Source organism: Lissotriton vulgaris, chromosome 4_1 (assembly GCF_964263255.1).
Source record: "Lissotriton vulgaris chromosome 4_1, aLisVul1.2, whole genome shotgun sequence".
Taxonomy (NCBI): domain Eukaryota; kingdom Metazoa; phylum Chordata; class Amphibia; order Caudata; family Salamandridae; genus Lissotriton; species Lissotriton vulgaris.
The window spans coordinates 1,868,853,219-1,868,874,112 of NC_141691.1; the positions used below are offsets into that span (position 1 = coordinate 1,868,853,219).

Sequence of the window (20,894 nt, forward strand, 5' to 3'; positions counted from 1 at the left end):
TGCAGCTGGGACATACTTGGCAGCTAGTTTAGATTGAGAGTAAACAAACATTGACAGTAACTTTTAACACTCTGCAACTCTTTTTTAAGGAAGCGCCGCTTCCTCCCTGAGCCACACATTGTCTCATTTAATTAATGCGAACAGCACCCCTCGCCTTATTTTTGGAGGAAGTAAAACTTTACTGATTCTTCCCAAACACTTTCCCAGACAATTGCGGACTCACCACTTATTACAATGAAGAAGGCATTACTCTCTTCCTCCTTCAATATAAGGCTCACCTCTCCCTTCCTTCAACATCACACCCGCCCCTTTTTTCTTCAGGGGAAAGACATCCTTCTTCACCTACGATTCTATCTTCCACAAAGACGTACACACCCCCACCCTGACCCACCCCACTAGCCAACAGAATGTGCAAATGAATGTGTTCTTGTGTAGCATAACGTAACTGGTGCTCATGTAAAGCTTTCCAATACCTTTGGGTCAAGTTCGCTCTATATAAATCTGCAACAAAAAAATACCACCTCGCTTATACAATACAAACCACTTTGCTGGTACGAGTTAAACAAGTTTTGACCAAGTAACAGCGTAAAATTCTTTAAACCTCACTGTCTTGCCAACAGTGGTAGTTTCAGTTTCCATGTTTTATACACTCTGTCTTTTTGATAATGTGTGCAGATTTGTTTTTTTGGATCTTTTAGGGTGACGGAGTTTTCCTACTTTACTTGTAACTGCAAATACTTGATTTTCTTTTTTGGAATATGGGGAAATAGATGGCTCAAGTGTACGTTGGACACTGCAGAAGAAAGTGTTTGTTTCTCCAAAGTCTACCTATTGACAATTTGTATCCTCTATGCATTTGTGGTCTGATCTGTGCCGGTATTTGGTGTTTATGCTGTCAGTTTTTGACCAGTGAAGTATTCTTCAAGCTAATGGTTCTTGCAAGTGATCTGTTGCAATTTAGCTTGTTGTCTCCAACTAAAACGTGTAGTGCTTCTTTTGAGCTGGTTGTATGCCTTAAAAGTGCTTGTGACTTGTGAGGTGAGGCATTGCAGAAACCAGCCATGCCAGAGACTGAGAAGGACCGTCCATCACCAGCCATCATTTAAATTATTACTAGCCCCTGCCTGGCTAGCCTTGCCCTGCCCTGTCTTCTGCTGCCCGCTCACACGTGCCTCTGAAGCTGCAGCCTAGGCCAGGCCTCAGCCCTCAGGTGAGTCTATCTGAGACAGGAGTGGTCCATGGGGAGAGGTGGCCGTGAAAGCAAAAGGCACAGTCGGGTAATTCTTAGGCTACAGGAGGAGTGCTATGCCCAGGGCCGCAGGCAGAGGGAGTAGACGAGGGCTGGCCTGCTGATGCTGCTAATTATCCATGTGCCAGTATCGTGGAAGGGGAGACATGATAACGTTAGTCACCTAACTGGAGATTGTGAGCTGAAACGGCAATCTCTATCAAAACATGTCTCAAACCTCATGTAAACTCGTAGTATAATATTGTGCTGCAGGTAAGAGCGATGGGGACTCAGCTGTGAACAAGGAACCCTGAGCTCTAAATATGCATGATAATAGAGCAGAGCCACGAAGGATTCGGAACAGGATCCAAGAGTGATGCCCTATTGTAACCTATACTGTACTGTTCTCTCTCAAGATGTATTGCCGAAAGTTGAATGCTTGTGATAGCCCACCTTAATGTCTTGTTTGTGTGTTAAAATAATAAAAAGATTTATATATAAAAAAAAAGTTAATAGAGCAGAGCCACACGACTATGTGCCAACGGAAACCATAAATGGGGCAACGCAAACTATGTTTGGGACAGTGAGAAACTAGCGAACTTGGCAGAGTGAGCTGTGAATATGTGTCACAGTGATTAGTGAAAACAAGGCCAATGACTCAGCAATGTTTAGTACATTTAAGGTACGTTAATACGTGAATATGAGACAGAGTGCTCAAAGACTGATGCAAAGGACCAATAAATGAGGCAAGGTGGCCTGTGACATGGCACAGTACTCTGTGAATAGACAGAGTGACCAGTTAATAGTGGAGAGTTTCCAATTAATAAAGCAGTGTGACCACTTGTAGTATCGGGGTAGGCTAATTGACCGAGGCAAGAAACAGCTGTGATAAAGTAAAGCAGTTTATTCCATGAGTCCAATAAAGACCGGCTACTGAGGCGAAGGATCAGAAGTAAACTGAGCCTCACCTAGCAACCAGCGGTAAAGTTCTACAAAGAATACACAAACCTTCAGTGACACATAACCATTCTATACCCAACTTAAAGAAACAGGATACATATTAGCACACTACTCCACTGAATTCACGAGAGAATAAACAGTGATAGTGCTAGTTTGTGACCTGTTTAGTTGTTCGTTTAGTTGCTTGCAGTTTAAATAAAAAAAAATCTGTGAGGTTCTCAGCATTGTATCTTGAAGTCTGTTATGAAGCTCTGTGGTTATACTGAATAAGCAGCTACCATGTTGTTGTATTGTGACATCCCTGTATTAATGTAATAACGTTACTTTCACAATTGCTTTATTAAACTTCTTGCTTCTCAAATTTTCTTGAAAATGCACCATTTGCCCACTCTTTTTTCAAAACAAATTTGGGGGAAGAACCCCCCCATCCCCCTTTAAATTGTTCAGGTTCGCTTGCTCGCCACGGTGCTCTCCCACAGAACGTTTACGCCCCACTACCACTTTCAAATGTCAACTGATTGTCAGTTGAGTTTTTATGGAATTGCAGGTTTGGGTTTGTCTTTCAAAGTTTCATGTCATTGTCCATTAATGTCAATTCTAATTTTGACCCTGCGTAGTTATTCTTCAGCCATAGGCAGTTCCTGAGACAATAGGACCGCTCTTTGGCATTGTTCTGAATGAATCTATGACAAAATCTCGAATACAAAAATATTGAGATACAAAATTATTGCAACAAAAATATCGATGGCAAAAATATCGGGATCCTATCCCTAACAAGGTAAGTACAAAAATATCGAGAAAAAAAATATAGAATGTCAAAAATATTGTTTTTTGTAAAATATCGTTTTATTTTAATAAAATAAAAATGTAATATTAACAAAATTATACTTATACATGTAATAAACATATTTAAAAATATATTATAATATTTAAAATTAATACATAATGTAATACAAATTAATAATAATAAAGATATAAGACATAGTATATTTTTCATTAACAATAACTCTATTAATTATTTTAATAACTTATAAATAAATAAAAATATAATAAATTACAAATAAATTTATATACATAAAATAATAATATAAATAACAATTAATAACAACATAAAACTAATAAAAAAACTAAATACATTTTAGATAGCGTATGAGTAAAAATTACTATTCCCACTCCAGAGAGTGCAACAGTAGGGAAAGTGTTGGATAGCATAGGGGTAACAATTACTATTCCCACTCCAGAGAGTGCAACAGTAGGGAAAGTGTTGGATAGCGTAGGGGTAAAAATTACTATTCCCACTCCAGAGAGTGCAACAGTAGGGAAAGTGTTGGATAGCGTAGGGGTAGAAATTACTATTCCAACTCCAGAGAGTGCAACAGTAGGGAAAGTGTTGGATAGAGTAGGGGTAACAATTACTATTCCAACTCCAGAGAGTGCAACAGTAGGGAAAGTTTTGGATAGCGTAGGGGTAACAATTACTATTCTAACTCCAGAGAGTGCAACAGTAGGGAAAGTGTTGGATGCAGTAGGGGTAAAAATTACTATTCCAACTCCAGAGAGTGCAACAGTAGGGAAAGTGTTGGATAGCGTAGGGGTATCAATTACTGTTCCCACTCCAGAGAGTGCAACAGTAGGGACAGTGTTGGATGGCGTAGGGGTAAAAATTAGTATTCCAACTACAGAGAGTGCAACAGTAGGGAAAGTGTTGGATAGCTTAGGGGTAACAATTACTATTCCCACTCAAGAGAGTGCAACAGTAGGGAAAGTGTTGGATAGCGTAGGGGTAACAATTACTATTCCCAATCCAGAGAGTGCAACAGTAGGAAAAGTGTTGGATAGCGTAGGGGTAAAAATTACTAATCCCCCCTCCAGAGAGTGCAACAGTAGGGAAAGTGTTGGATAGCGTAGGGGTTAAAATGACATACTTATAAATAAAAGCTTTTTTTTTTCAATAATAAAAATATGAACTATTAAATAAATATAAACCATTTACAATACCTATACATAATTATTAAAAACATGATTAGCAAAATATATTTAACCAAACAAAATTATTAAAAAATACCATTTTATAATATTTAATTACCAATTAATAATTAATTAATAATTATATAATTAACAAAACAATTAATTTAGAAACATTATTTCTTAATTACATTTAAATTACTTCCCACCATATTCCCCTATAAACCCACAACCCGCAACAGAACACATTTATCAATTAATGAATTAATTCAAATTAATTACCAATTAATTAAAATTAATTACCAATTAATTAAAATTAATTTATAATTCCTACTAATTAATAATTAATTCAACATAATTAAATTACTTCCCACCCTATTCCCCTATAAACCCACAACCCGCTACAGAACATATTTATCAATTAATCAATTAATTAAAATGAATTACCAATTAATTAAATGTAATGACCAATTATTTAAAATTAATTAGTAATAACTACTAATTATTAATTAATTTAACATAATTAAATTACTTCCCACCCTATTCCCCTATAAACCCATAACCCGCTACAGAACATATTTATCAATTAATCAATTAATTAAAATTAATTAAAAATATTTACCAATTAATTAAAATTAATTAATAATTCCTACTAATTAATAATTCTTTTTAACATAATTAAATTACTTCCTAACCTATTCCCCTATAAACCCACAACCCGCTACAGTACTAAAATACAAAATGTAATTAAATTACATTAAAAAAATTAAATAACATAATAAATACAATATAATATACACAAAAATTATTTAAAAATTGATATTAGTAACATCAAAATTATTTACATCGATGTTACTGACATCGATATTTAAAACTTAGATATTACTAATATCGATATTAAGAGTGTCGATATTACTTACCTTTTATATTATGTCCCTTCGATATTTAAACTTCTATATAATTGTATGTCGATATTTAAATCTCAATATTTTGTCTGTGCACCGTTCTGAATGCTGCCATTCCTGAGACAATAGGAATGCTCCTTGGCATTGTTCTGATTGCTGCAGTTCCTGAGACAATAGGATCGCTCCTTGGCATTGTTCTGATTGCTTCTCAGTTAAATGCTTTTGACATTATTGTTATAAATGGCGTAGCTTATGTTAAGAGGGTTTCCCACTCTCTCATTAGAACTTTAAGAAAGACAATATAGAAGCATTTCATTTAAATGTTGGAGGTTTCAAATCAAAATATGCCAGATTTTTGGGCGGGGACATCTGGGGCAAGACAAGACCCTAAACAGGCTTGTCACCCACTTCCACTGGCCCCAGATGAGGAAGCATGTTGGTTCCTTTTGTAGGTCTTGCAAAACATGTCAGGCCAGTGGCAAGACTGGAGTGAAGTGCAAGGCACCCCTCCAACACTTCCCTGTGGTGAGCACCCCTTTCGAGCAGGTGGGCATCGACATCATGGGGCCCCTGGACCCCAAGACAGCCTTAGGCAACAGGTTCATCCTGGTCTTGGTGGACCATGCCACCCGGTACCCGGAAGCAGTACCTCTCAGGACAATCACAGCACCCGTGGTTGGCCGTGCATTGATGGGGATCTTTTCCCGTGTGGGGTTCCCCAGAGAGGTGGTCTCCGGCCGGGGTACCAACTTCATCTCTAGGTACATGAAGTCTCTGTGGGAGGAGTGTGGGTTAACTTATAAGTTCACCACTCCTTACCACCCTCAAGGAAATGCGTTGGCTGAAAGGTTCAACCTCACCCTGAAGGGTATGATTATGGGCCTAGAAGAGCCCATGAGACCGAAGTGGAATGTCTTGTTACCATGCCTGTTGTTTGCCTACAAGGAGGTGCCTCAGAAGTCCTTAGGGTTCAGTCCCTTTGAATTTCTGTATGGCCACCCTGTTAGAGGACCTCTCACACTGGTGAAAGAGGGGTGGGAGAAATCCCGTGGGAAGACCCCCAGGACGTGTTCAGCTATGTGCTGGCCATTCGCAACCAGACACAGCGCTTCAGGAAGATCGCACAGGAGAACCTGGAAGCTAACCAGGAAGAAATGAAAAGATGGTATGACCAGAATACCATTCTGGTCGAATTTCAACCTGGGCAGAAAGTGTGGGTGATGGCGCCAGTGGTGCCTTGCGCGCTCCAGACAAGTGGACTGGGCCATATGAGGTGGTGGAAAGGAAAAGTGAAGTAACCTACCTGGTTAACTTGAGGACCCCCACGCAACCCCTGAGAGTCTTACATGTGAAACCGCCTCAATCCACACTTTGAGAGATCTGAAGTGACAATGCTCATGGCTACAGACGCTGGAGGGGAAGAGGATAGTGATCCTCTCCCTGACCTCCTGGCACCTAAGGAGCGAGATGGGTCAGTGGTTGGTGTGGTCCTTTCGCCCACCCTGACCCCAGAACAGCAGAGGGACTGTCGCCAAGTGCTGGGTCAGTTTGCCCCCCTGTTCTCCCTGACCCAGGTATCACCAATTGGTGCGTCCATGATGTGGACACTGGAGATAGTTTACCTGTAGCTGACAAGGTCAGGGCCAGCATCAAGGAAGAGGTTTCCAAGATGTTGGCGCTAGGGGTGATTGGGCCCTCCAGCAGCCCCTGGGCTAGCCCAGTGTTCTTAGTGCCAAAAGCTGCTGCGCCAGGTGCCACTCCAGAACTCAGATTTTGTGTGGACTACCGTGGGCTCAATGCGGTCACGAAGGCTGACACACACCCCATCCCCAGAGCTGATGAGCTCGTGGATCGGTTGGGAGCTGCCCAGTACCTCAGTACCTTTGATTTGACTTCTGGGTACTGGCAGATTGCCTTAACTGATGGGGCCAAAGAGAGGTCCGCATTCTCAACGCCAGAGGGGCACTTCCAGTTCCGAGTAATGCCCTTTGGGTTGAAGAATGCCACTGCCACCTTCCAGAGACTGGTTAACAAGGTACTGACCGGGCTGGAGGAATTCAGCGCCGCATACCTGGAGGATATTGCTGTGTTCAGCTCCACGTGGGAGGAACACTTGCAACACATCTGCAAAGTGTTGAAGGCTCTGCAAAGGGCAGGCCTCACTATCAAGGCCAGCAAGTGCCAGATAGGGCAGGGATCTGTGGTGTACTTGGGACACCAGGTGGGGAGTGGCCAGGTGGCGCCCCTACAGGCAAAGATTGATACCATTCTGGCTTGGGAACCCCCCAAGACCCAGACAGAGGTGAGGGCCTTCTTAGGTCTCACCGGGTATTACAGACGGTTTGTCAAGGGATATGACACCATCGTTGCCCCCTTGACAGAACTGACTTCTAAGAAGTTGCCCAAAAGAGTGAACTGGACCAAAGCCTGCCAGATTGCTTTTGATGCCCTGAAGACTGCCATGTGCTCAGCACCGGTGCTCAAGGTACCTGATTTCTCCAGTGAGTTCATAGTGCAGACAGACGCTTCAGAGCATGATGTGGGAGCAGTACTCTCACAGATCACTGAGGAGGACGGGGACCAGCCTGTGGCTTTCATTAGTAGGAGACTACTCCCCAGGGAACAGAAGTGGAGTGCGATTGAAAGGGAAGCTTTTGCTGTGGTCTGGGCCCTGAAGAAGCTGAGGTCCTACCTGTTTGGGACTCACTTCCATGTTCAAACCGACCACAGGCCCCTCAGGTGGTTGATGCAGATAAGGGGGGAGAACGAAAAATGTTGAGGTGGTCCATCTCCCTACAGGGAATATACTTTACGGTGGAACACCGCCCTGGTACAGAACACGCCAAAGCTGATGGTCTGTCCAGATTTTTCCGCCTTAGTGAAGAGAACTCCCAAGAGGGTGGACAGTTCCCCCCACTTTCAGCTGGAGGAGACGCATGTTAGACCTGGCATCTTTGGCGTGGTTTCCCCTGTCTTTTTGGCCTCTACCTCCTGTATTTTTGATGTTGTGCTGGATTTTGTTTTTGCTGGTTTAGATGCTTTGGACACTCTGCCACTGCTTATCAGTGCCAGAGTGTAAGTGCTCCCTGTGTAAATTGTTATGATGATTGGATATACATGATTGGCATATTTGTATCACCAAGAAGTCCAAAGTAAAGTGCACTGGTGTGCCAGGGCTGGTGATGACAAATGCTACTATTGGGCCTGCAGCACTGATTGTGCCACCCACATGAGTAACCCCAAAATGGTATCTCAGGCCTGCCACTGCAGTGCCTGTGTGCAGTCTGTGAACTGCCATGTCCTCCTGGTCAGTGTCCCCACTGACCAGGCCTAACCCATCCCTGTTTGTGCACATTGGTCACCCCTATGGAAGGGCCAAGGTACCCCCCTGGGCAGGGTGCAGTGTATGTGAAAGGTAGAGCATGTACTGGTGGTATGCAGCGTTTAGAACGCAAGCATTACAACGGAATACCTTTACAACGCGGTCCTAACAACGAAAGTTGTTACCACGCATTGCACTGGGGGGCGCTCAAGGATAGTAAATGATTTAATTTACTATCCCAACACCTTCCCTACTATCCACGGGGACTGGTGTTGGAATAGTAAATTAAATTGTTCAACTTTGCACCCCCCAGCGCAATGCGTGGTAACAACTTTCGTTGTTACGAACGCGTTGTAAAGGTACGCGTTGTAAATGTATGCGTTCTAACGTCATACATCCGTACTGGTACATGTGACATGCTCTGGTAGTGAATCACAGCCAATTTCGTTTTTCACTATTGTAAGGCTATCTTGCTCCATAGGTTAACATGGGGGATGCTAGCTACAGTGGCTACCAGCATTTCTTCCCATAGGAACAGAATAGGGCAGGGTGCAGTGTATGTGAAAGGTAGAGCATGTACTGGTGGTATGCAGCGTTTAGAACGCAAGCATTACAACAGAATACCTTCACAACGCGGTCGTAACAACGAAAGTTGTTACCACGCATTGCACTGGGGGGCGCTCAAGGATAGTAAATGATTTAATTTACTATCCCAACACCTTCCCTACTATCCACGGGGACTGGTATTGGAATAGTAAATTAAATTGTTCAATTTTGCACCCCCCCAGCGCAATGCGTGGTAACAACTTTCGTTGTTACGAACGCGTTGTAAAGGTACGCGTTGTAAATGTATGCGTTCTAACGTCATACATCCGTACTGGTACATGTGACATGCTCTGGTAGTGAATCACAGCCAATTTCGTTTTTCACTATTGTAAGGCTATCTTGCTCCATAGGTTAACATGGGGGATGCTGGCTACAGTGGCTACCAGCATTTCTTCCCATAGGAACAGAATAGGACATAAGAGTCTAGTATCCCTGAACTCAGAATTTAATACCACATCTTTTAGGAAAGGTTGTTTTTGAATCCTGTGTTTGAGAACAACACTTTTAGAAAGTTGCTGTTCTCTTGTCTGACCTTCCTGTGTGCCTTGGCCTGTTTGTGTATTGACTGTCTGGTTTGAGAGTGACAGGGGCTGGGGATTCCCCAGGAGGCTGGCTGAGTCAGCCTTAGGCTGAATGACTGCATTTGCAACTTGAGTGGTGGTAGGAGATAGCACCTGGGCCTGAATAGGGCTGTCCCTGCCTTCCACAATGCTGGCTCCACCTCCTGCTGGGCGGCTGACGACCCTGCCCCTCACTCTGAAAGGAAAGGAGAAGCCAGGAAAACAAAGTGCTCAAGAAACACCCAGAACTGGTTCAGATCAGGCTCAGGGCCCACATGCACAAAGAGAACAAAGACTTTTAGGGGTATAAGTACAGGACCCCTGACAACAGAAAATTAGATCATCCTGGAATCAAGAAGGAACCTCTGCCAAGGAGAAAGCTGAAACTGAAGAATGAAGATTGTCCAGCTGTTTCTCTGCTGGATTGCACTGCTGTTGCTTTGCTGCCAAGGAGAGGGGAAGGACTTTGCTGTGCTGTGTCCCCTTTCTTGAAGGAATCTCCAAGGGCCAGAGAAGAGATGGCTCCTTGTTCTGAAGTACAAGGAACAAAAGGACTTTGTAATATTCTAGGTTTGTTTTATTTCTTCTTGTACTGCATATTGATACCTTGTCCCTTTAAATGTGACTTCGATGTATTCTTAGAATCTTGCTATGTTCATTAGGTGCATTCTACTAACGAATCACTCTACCTTAGACTACGACTGAACTGGTTGGCTGTTTCTGTTATGCCATCTAATAAATCTATCTCCATCTACTCAACCGCCTCCCTTGGATCATTACATAAATTTATTGGCGACGATGCGTGCTGTGTAATATCCTTGGGTCTGGCCATCAAGAGATAGAGCTTCGTTCCTGTTTATTGTTGACCACCTGTCACTTTAAGGATCGAGTCGGCATTTTCTACTTCAACACGGAATCATCACAAACGGGCTCTCTGCAATTACGGAGGTATATTTCTACCATTTCGGAATCATCAAACACTGAATTCCTACAAATACGGAGATATCAGGAAGGACTTTCGAGAACCACATCCTTCGTTGGACTAAACCAAATGACCTCAAACAAAGACGACTCCAAAACTGTAAGACTATTTATGCTTATTTATCTGTCTTACTCATCGCCTGTGGTTACTCGGACTTCTACTTTATTTTCCTTTTCCCTGATACTCTTGCTCTGCCTTGGCTTTGACCGTTGTCAATTCAAAAAATTACATTTCATACCTCGAGCCCTTCTGTGACTGAAGTTCTGATCTTCTACATTCTGTTTCATGTGCAGTCCTGTGACGTCTACACAAGCCTCCATGTCATCACGTTTGTGAAGAGCGTTGTGAAGAGCGTCGTACGTCATCACCCTACGTCTTCTATTGTTCCTTTTCATTGGACGAATGCTTTGACTGTCTGGATTGGTCCTACCATTCGTCTTTATGACGTACTAAACATTCTTCGCGCATTCACCGCTGATGCGCACAGCTCTTGTCTACATTCTTCGCGCATTCACCGCTGATGCGCACAGCGTTCATTGCTTAGCAACCAATTTTTCGCTGATGCGCACAGCTCCCGCTTTCAAGTTATTTTTGCGCACAGCTCTTCTCGTGTATTCACAACTCTCGTTTTCAACTTATTTATGTGCACAGCTCTTCTTGTGTATTCGCTGATGCGCACAGCTCTTCTTGTTTAAATTACGAACACAAAGTACTGTTTTACCTTTATTCTATTTATTTGATACTAGTTCCCATATTCAACGCTTGTGCACACAGTTTTTATTATACACAACTTTAGTCTAATATTTCACATTTCTGTTCATACTATTTACATTGCTTTATTGATACTATTGACTTTATTGGTCAATTATTTTTCAAGTTATGTCTACTCTACAGTCATTTAATCCACCTCCAGCTTTTCTGGAAACTCCTGGCGAACCTTCTATAAGATGGGAAATTTGGCATGATGCTTTTGAGAATTATCTAGGAGCTATTGGAGCATCTAGATTTCACCCTGAAAGGAAAAAATGTCTTCTGCTACACTCCCTAGGCTTTGAGGGCAGGTCAGTCTACAAACATCTCCCTGATCTACCTGTTACTGAAGGTGTTGTTTCTGATGAATATAGTGACACCATTCAGAAACTTAAAATACGTTTCGATAAACAACCTAATCTTATGGTTCGTAGACACACTTTCTTTAAGAGAAAACAAGCTGATTCCGAAGATATTGATACTTATATCTCTATCTTACGTAGATTAGCATCTGAATGTAAATTTGAGAACTTCAATGAACAACTTATAAGGGATCAGTTTGTGTGTCATTGCAAGGATAAGAACATCAGACAAAAGTTGTTAGCATTGAGCAATCCGTCTCTTGACGACACTATTAAATTAGCTAAAAGTGTAGAAACATCCATGGTTTCTCTCAAAGAACTTGAGGACAAAGTTATTGAACCTATAAATGCCTTAAGTTTAAATCCTTCTTCTAGGTTCAATAAAAAAAAATCCGTACCGAATCTCACTAAAGGTAAAGTTTGGAATAAAGCTGTTTCCTCTCAAATGTGCATAAGGTGTGGCAACTCCCAACACCTTAAAGGTTCTTCTTGTCCTGCTTCCAACGTTGTGTGCAACTATTGTAAAAAGTTGGGACATTTTGCTAAGGTCTGCTTAAAATTGAAAAACAAGAAAAGTTTTGATAAACCTGTTGTGGGTGTTGTGGATTCTAATTCTTCTTCAGATTCTGAGATAACTATTGGAGTTGTCTCTGATTTTCCTGATGAATCAATAATCGAAGGTGATCCTGATTCCTGTGTTGACCCCATTATTGATGTGGCTGTTGGTGATAAAATTTTGAAACTGCTTGTAGATTCTGGTGCTAAAATCACCATGATTGATAAGGGTTTATTTGACATTACATGGAATAACACTCGTCCTCTTCTTCCTCCAGACCGTGCTCCTGTGTCTTACGAAGGAAGGAAGATTAGTCTCCTTGGCTTCTTTGAAGACATCTTATGTTTTCAGGGAAGGAAGATTAGAGGGAAAATTTATGTTGCGATTAAAGGACTCAATATATTGGGTTGGTTCCATCAGGGTCTTTTCGGAATGACACTTAAACCTGGTGCGAGGGAACAAGTTTTTATTGCTACATGTTCTGATTATTTAGAAATGCTCAAATGCAAATTTCCCTCTGTTTTTAGTTCAAAATTGGGCAAAATAAAAGGCTTCAAGCACAAGATCATTGTAAAAGAAGGATCAACACCTGTTAAACACAAACTTAGGGGTGTACCTTTCAGCGTCAGAGATGATTTGAAGAAAGAACTGGAGATGTTATGTGATAATGGTGTGATTGAACCTACTGAATCCTCTCTTTGGCTTTCGCCTTTGGTCGTAGCCCGTAAGAGGGATGGCAAACTTAGGGTCTGTGTTGACCTTCGCTCAGTCAACAAAGAGATTTGGGTAGATTCTCATCCCCTTCCCCGTATTAATGATCTTTTTGCAGCTACCAAAGGAGCAAAGTTCTTCACCAAACTTGATTTAGCCAGTGCCTACCACCAAGTTGAGCTACATCCCGATTCCCGTCACATTACTGCTTTCATTTCCCCTTTGGGTACGTTTCAGTATAGACGTATGCCTTTTGGTCTAGCGTCGGCCGCTTCGGTTTTTCAGAGAGTTATGGGTAATATTTTGCAAGGTGTTAAGGGTGTAACAGTCTTCCAAGATGATGTTTTGATCTTTGGCAAAGATGTAGGTTCTCATGATTGTGTTCTGGATAATGTTCTTAGTTTATTTCAAGATCATGGTGTTGTTTTGAAACTTGAAAAATGCAAATTTATGTGTACGGAAGTTGAGTATCTCGGCCACATTTTGACACAAGACGGAATTAAGCCTAGACCTGGACTTTTGGACGCCATCTCTAAAGCTCCTACTCCGTCTGATAAAACTGGGGTTAAGTCTCTTCTGGGTATTTGTGAATACTACTCCAGGTTTATTCCCCATTATGCGACCATTGTACGTCCTATTAGTAATCTGTTGAAAAAAGGGGTCAAATTTGTTTGGTGTGAAGATTGTGTCAAAGCTTTTGAAGAAGTGAAAATTTCCCTAACGTCTGATTCTGTACTTAAGCCCTTTGACCCTGCCTTACCTTGTTGCCTTACCGTTGATGCTAGTTGTGTCGGTCTTGGTGCCACTTTAACACAAAACGAAGGTGGTGTGGAAAGAACCATTAGTTTTGCTTCAAGAGTGTTGAGATCGGCTGAGATTCTATACTCTGTGATAGAGAAGGAGCTTTTGGCTTGCACCTGGGCCATTGAGAAATTCAGACCGTTCATTTGGGGTAGACGTTTTTTACTTCAAACCGACCACAAACCTTTGGTCAACATCTTGGGTGGTGGTCTTACCAAGTGTTGTACACCCAGGATTTTAAGAATGGTCACCAGGCTCTTACAATACAATTTTGATGTTGTGCATATTGCCGGGGGAAAAAACGTAAGGGCTGATTTCTTGTCCCGCTTTCCTCCTGCTGTGTGTGACGATGATGTCGACATCCCATTTTCAAATCTTATTGATGAGGATTGTGATGATTGCTTAGTTGCTTGCGTGGATATTCCTGAGTTACAAGTTTGTTCTGAAGTTGAGTGGAGAAAGGCTTTTGAAAAGGATCGTATTCTTCAAGATGTTTGCAACTTTGTTAAAATGGGTTGGCCACGTGAAAAAGTGTTGTCTGCTTCTCTTCAACCCTATTCTAAAGTTGGGCATGAGATTTCCATTGAGGACGGTTTATTACGCAATGATAACATTATCCCTCCTTTTGCTTTTAGAAAAGACATCATTGTCAAAGCTCATGAGGGTCATTTAGGTTGTTCTCTCACTAAACGAAGGATTCGCGAGATGTTCTGGTGGCCTGCCATGGATTCAGATATTGATTTCTTTGTTGCGGAATGTTGTATATGTAAATCTTCTGACAAGAGTCTCAAGACTTGGGTTCCCCCTCTTATGCCAGTTGAATGTCCAGATCGTCCTTGGGCTAAACTGGGTATTGATATAATGGGCCCTTACTCTATGCTCAGTGGATGTTTCAGGTTCATTTTGGTTTTAGTTGATTATGCTTCCAAATGGCCTGAGTTTAAACTAACTAAAGACGCTGATACCAAAAGTGTAATTGAATTTCTTTGTGATGTGTGGAGCAGGGAAGGTTTTCCTGAAGTGTTGGTTTCCGACAATGGGAAGCAATTTGTGAGCCATGAGTTTGTCGAATTTCTCTTCAAGTCTGGGGTCAAGCATGTCAAGAGTTCTCTTTATCATCCTCAAGGGAATGGCCTTGTTGAGAGGATGAACAGAGTTGTTGGCGATTGTGTAAAGTGGGCTAGAAGTAGCAATTTTGAGGTCAGTAAAGCTTTGAAGAGCATGATTTGGTTTTACAGAACCACTCCTCACTCCTCCACTAAGATCTCTCCTTTTGAGTTAATGAGAGGTCGGAAGCCTAACACTTCATTTTGTCCTGGGTGGATGTCCAAATGAATTAAGTCAAGTTCAGATGTTTCAAGTCTCATGTCCATTGTTAAAAGTAATGTCTTGCTTGCCCAGTCCAACCAAAAGGAATATTTTGATGTAAGGAAAGGAACGAAAGAGAGTGTTTTGGAAGTTGGCGATTGTGTGCGGATTAGGAAGTCTGGGCATGTCAGCAAAGGGGAAAGCAAGTTTGGACCTCCTGTAAAAGTTGTTAAAGTTACAGGTAATGCCATACAAGTTGATGGAGGTTTCTGGTGGAATCTTAATAGAGTTGCAAAAATTGTCCGTGACTCTGGTGTTCCCTCTAAAGCTAATACTTCCTCACATGTTTCTGAAAATTCCTCCAATACTTCTGTACTCAATAAGACTTCCTCCGCTGACACTGGTACCAGGAAGAGCTCTCGCATTGTAAATAGACCTTTGAGATTTAGAGAGTAAATTTACAAATGAATTTTGTAATTAGACTGTTATTTCCTTCTGCTCTTCTTTTCTTTTCTCTTGTGTTTTCTTTCTTTCATGATAATTCATTCTTTTAAGAAAAGGAGATGATGTAATATTCTAGGTTTGTTTTATTTCTTCTTGTACTGCATATTGATACCTTGTCCCTTTAAATGTGACTTCGATGTATTCTTAGAATCTTGCTATGTTCATTAGGTGCATTCCACTAACGAATCACTCTACCTTAGACTACGACTGAACTGGTTGGCTGTTTCTGTTATGCCATCTAATAAATCTATCTCCATCTACTCAACCGCCTCCCTTGGATCATTACAGACTTCACCTCCAGCTTCCCCTAAGCTCTACTGAGAGAGTTATGTCCTTCCTGGAGTGCTTGGCCCATGTCTGGTGCCTCTGGAAGTTGTACCTGTGTTGGGAAGCTGGAAACTAAGCTTGATAGACTTTGCTAAAGAAAAGTTATTGCATCGCTCGCTGCGGAGTGCATCCCCGACAGTGCGAGAAGTTTCCTGCTGCTACGAAGGTTGAGATCGTCGCAGCGCCTGTTGCCGCTGTGAGAGCCATTGCATCCTTCGTTTGCGGGACGCACCCGATCTGTGCGAGAAGTCTAACATTGCTGCGAGTGTCGTCGCAGAGCCTGTCGTCGCTGGGTGAGATCGCCGTACCGCCTGCTTGCGGACCGCATCACGTCGCTGCGAGAGTTATCGCCGAAGCCAACGCATCGAGGAGCTGCGAGAGAGAAGATCACCGCTGGTCCGCGCATCGTCGCCCCGGAGATCGGCGCACCTCCAAAGATCGTCGCATCATGCCTTTGCGAGAACAAACTTCCTACGGAACCTACGCACCGGAATCCATACAAGTGGCCTTCCTCCCCATACGGACCGGATTTGTCGCAACACGACCGCTGCTGCAGCGGGGCTATCGCAAACGCCTCTCCAGGGTCAAAGGAGCAACGCATCGCTTGTTTTCCACCGCACCAGCTTCTGCTTTTGGAACTTTGTCGCAACTAAAGGTACTGTGTCTGAAACGTGACGTAACTGTGAACTTTTCACGCAACTGTGCATTATTTTATCGCAACCTAAAGAACTTTTATTGCATCCTTAAGAACTCTTTTGAAACCATATTCTTGAACTGTTTATGTTGGATTTTTGTCGTTTTGGTCTTGTGTAGGTTAGATTAAATACCTTTATTTTTTTAAACTGTTGTGGAGTCAGTTTGTGGTGTTTTCACTGTGTTACTGTGAGTGTTCGTACAAATACTTTACACATTGCCTTCTGATGAGCCTTGACTGCTCGTGCCAAGCTACCTAGAGGGTGAGCAGGGGTTATCTCAGAGGGTTTCCTCATTGCCCTGGCTAGAAGCAAGGGTCCCTATTTAGACAGTGGTACCTACCTCTGCCAACTAGAGACCCCCAGTTCTAACACACACAAGATATCCAAGGCCCTTCCACATGCTGGGCTGTTCAGTACACATAACAGTTTCTCATCCCCTTACAGTTCTATCACAGTCATGCACCTCACAGCTACCACTACATTAAAATTAAATAGTTTTTATTGGTTTTATTTGAAAAGGTAATTATGGAAATGTCCTGGATGGTGCATCTCCCAGTGGGGCTAAGAAGAAGGCTGCTGATCCTGAAGAAGGGGAGAGTGCTCCACTGCTACACACCCCTGAGGCAGAAGCAGGTCATGATGTTTCAATGGCCTACAGATCAATGACAAACCCGGAGAAACCAGTGATAACTGAAGGAAACAGGTACAGATGGCTCTACTCTTAAAAGCAAACATGTGTGTACTTGTATATCTCAAACCTAATTAAGAAAAAAGAGAGTGCTGTAGATAGTGATGAAAAAGATGGATAAATATTCAAGGTTATGTCAAAGGAGAGGGAGGAACTTTTAATTCGGATGATAATCGGGAAAAAAGAAGTTTGGATTTCATCTGTGGCAGGTGAAGTATCCCTTCAAGGTTTGAGTTCCTATTTCATGGTCTGACAAAACGAGGTACAGCTACTTTCTTAAACCAATACGATGTCAGTCATTTCAAGAAGCTTGGCTCCAGACATTTCAATACAAGGGTTTAAATCTGTGAAAGGATTTTCTTTTAGGCCACCATGTGCGAGTAAAGCACATTACTTGAACTAAAAGTAGGTGCTTGGAAGATAATTTCTTCCCAGTTAAGCCAAATAACCTGATGTGTAAACATTGCAGCATATCCAGACTCCAATGAAGGGGGAGACCAGTTGACCTCAAGGAGATATGTTTCAAACAAGAAAAAATATTTTTGCGTCTGGCATAAACCAAGACCTTTCGTTTTTTAAAGACATTATATAAACGTATCATAGTTGTTGGGTGCGAATTGGCTTTTTGGCACTGGGCCCTGGAGTCTCTGGCTTGAGAAAATGTCAATCGCATATTGGATCAGCCAACTGGAGTATTAAGGTTTCACTGTGTTTCTGTTGGCCCTTTTTATCTATCAATCCACCTCTATTTGGATGCATATGAAATAATTTTACACCTGAAAAGTTAGGTCAGTCGTCACACTTATTGTCACTTCAATTCAGACATGAACCTACATAACAATAATTTTTAATGCTATCCTTTTTTACTGTAGCAAACATTTTCCAAATGCTCAAGTGTGCAGCTCCCCGGGCCGCACGTTAACTGACCATCTTGGAACAGTACTTTAAACAGTATATATTTTAAATAATATATTGTTGTTTTACTGTTCTAAGAATCAATGTAACAGCCATCTGGGAACATACTGTACGCAATGTATCATTGTTTTAGCATTCTAGGATGGCTCTCCATTTAAGAATCAACATGATCACCATCTTTAAACAGAAAAAACAATGATACATGTTGCACAATACCATTTCAAGATGGGCACCATGTTTAGAATGAATGTGGTGGCCATCTTGGAAAGATATTGTACAGACTGTATCTTTGATCTTCATCCATCATATCTAAAATCAATGTAGTGGCCATCATGTTTTTTTTAATTAAAATGACTGTCTTGAGTAATAACAACATATATTATTTGCTGCTTCGAGAACTGAATGCATTAAGAAGCACTATGTAAAACAAGCTTCAGCACAATCAGCCATTCTGACTTTAATATGCTTACACCTGTAAACACATATGAAGGAGGATACTGAAAGTAATGATCATACACTTGGTAGGTTGTATGTCTTCTGTCCGTCCGGACAGGAATTTATTTTTTAAGTTAGAGAAGTAATTTTAAGGTTTGTAGAAAATGTCAAGCGGGCACAGCCGTGACCTTCGACATACATAGGACAACAACAACAAACAAATAGAAAAAACATAAAATTTGTCTGTGCACTTGTATTTCAGTGGGACAGACGTTGAATATTAAACCGCACCATTGCAATTATCAATGTTACATTCACAGTTTGCATATGGGGTTATGTGTCGACGTTTCGATGCCTTTCTTAGAATATGGGCATCATCATCAGGACATTGGATGACATTATTGTTGTCTAAATGTAAATACATTTAGTGGCCTTTCCATCACATTTATATCACATTTTTAAAAAAATACATATTTACATTGGGGGGAAAAAGGGAGGGAAAAAAACAGGAAAATAAAAACGTAAATACCAGGCATATAACATAGATCCTCTTAAGGTTATACTTTGAGTGAAACCAAGTGCAGTTTATGATGCAGTGATTTCACTTGTGATATGACATGCACAGTAGATATCTCTTGGTGAAATACCTTTGTCTAATTTCGGGGTGGAGAGAGTGATTAGTGGTTCAGCTCGAACCGTGATTTATTGTGCTAAGTGCAACATACGAGCCGGTCGCAGAAATAGTGAGTGGGCCCTGGGCTGCGCGTGTCTCATGCTGTTTGCATGCTTCTACTGGAATTCAGTATAGCAATTGCTCCGAACGCGGAAGCAATGACTGTGGAGACCGCGACAATAGTGGCTGTGGCCAGAGGTTAGCATATAACGTGTTATTAGCATGCTGCTGGTAAAATACACTGCACTCAAACCTACATGGTTTCCACGGCGGGAGAAGCCTGATAACTTTTGGAAAATAAACGGTAGTGTTCGCAGACGATTCTGTGAATAAAGTAGCTGGACATTAGGTATGGGCACTTCACACTGTAGGTGCTGTGAGTAAAACGTGGTAAAACAGTAATGTACCTGTATCCACGGAGTTACGGCGAAATAATTTGCCGCGTTTATGTATACTTGAATGCACCGAAAAACACAATGGTTATCTACAGGGGAAAAGAGAGCGGGGAAATACCCAAGATATTGAGAAATGCACAAATGCTTAGGGCTGCAGTTATAATAGTCCCTACGGACAAGTACTTACTTCGGGAATTGAAGATAACAGCCACGGGTCTGGGGATCTGGTGCTGGGTCAATGTTGCTGGGTCGCGTTTGCGTGTATTAATGGAGCAGAGTGAGCACGGGGGTAGTGAACAGCGTGATCGGACTAACACAGGTGAAGGGAAATGGCAGTATTTACAGCGGCCATTTTAAGGTGGTGGAATAGTGCTCTAGTGGCATGCATTTAGTGACATTTCAGTATTGTTTCACAGGAGAAATCATGACAGATAGCAAGTTGGAGGGGTTACAGTAGAGACGTCCAATCTTCTAGACGGTTCAGCCCATTTCGAATGCTGTTGGTGCGCAAAATTCAGCGTAACTCCTCCTTATTCAGAAGTTGGGACATGTCGGCTCCTCTTGGGGGTGGTTTAATAGTTGTTATTACTGTCCAAAGAAAGTCTTTTTCTGTATGTCCTTTTGCAGAGAAATGTTCCACCAATGGGGCATTAGCTGTTTTACATTTTATCCTGCTTTTATGTTGTCCAATCCGTAGCTTTATCTTCTGACTTGTTTGTCCTATGTAGATAGGTTTACAGGGACACAGGATAGCATACACCAAGTTCGTAGAATTACAATTAGAGAAATCTTTCCTGTCAAATTTTATATTGCCAAATTCAAACGTTTTACCCTCTATGGTTGTGTCGCAGCAAATACAACCTCCACATTTAGCATGACCTATAAGCGGTGGTAGGCCCCAGGCATCATTAATGGTGGTTTTTTGCGCTTGTGAGGGGAGAGCTGCTCTGACAAGGTGGTCTTTAACATTCTTAGAACGTTTGAATGCAAACATAGGTCTTTCTAGTGTCAGAAGACCTGTATTAAGGACTGACCAGTGTTTAAGTACACTTAAGAAAAAGTGTACTTAAACACTGGTCAGTCCTTAATACAGGTCTTCTGACACTAGAAAGACCTATGTTTGCATTCAAACGTTCTAAGAATGTTAAAGACCACCTTGTCAAAGCAGCTCTCCCCTCACAAGCGCAAAAAACCACCATTAATGATGCCTGGGCCTACCACCGCTTATAGGTCATGCTAAATGTGG

General features: G+C 41.8%; 1 protein-coding gene across 1 annotated transcript in view; it reads left to right on the top strand.

Moving 5' to 3' along the window:
- Window positions 1–20,894, top strand: part of FER1L6 (fer-1 like family member 6) — a 755,805-nt gene that overhangs the window by 451,189 nt on the left and 283,722 nt on the right. Inside the window, exon 13 of the mRNA XM_086966191.1 lies at window positions 17,062–17,245. Coding sequence (XP_086822317.1) covers window positions 17,062–17,245 — 184 coding nt within the window. The remainder of the gene's footprint in view (window positions 1–17,061; window positions 17,246–20,894) is intronic.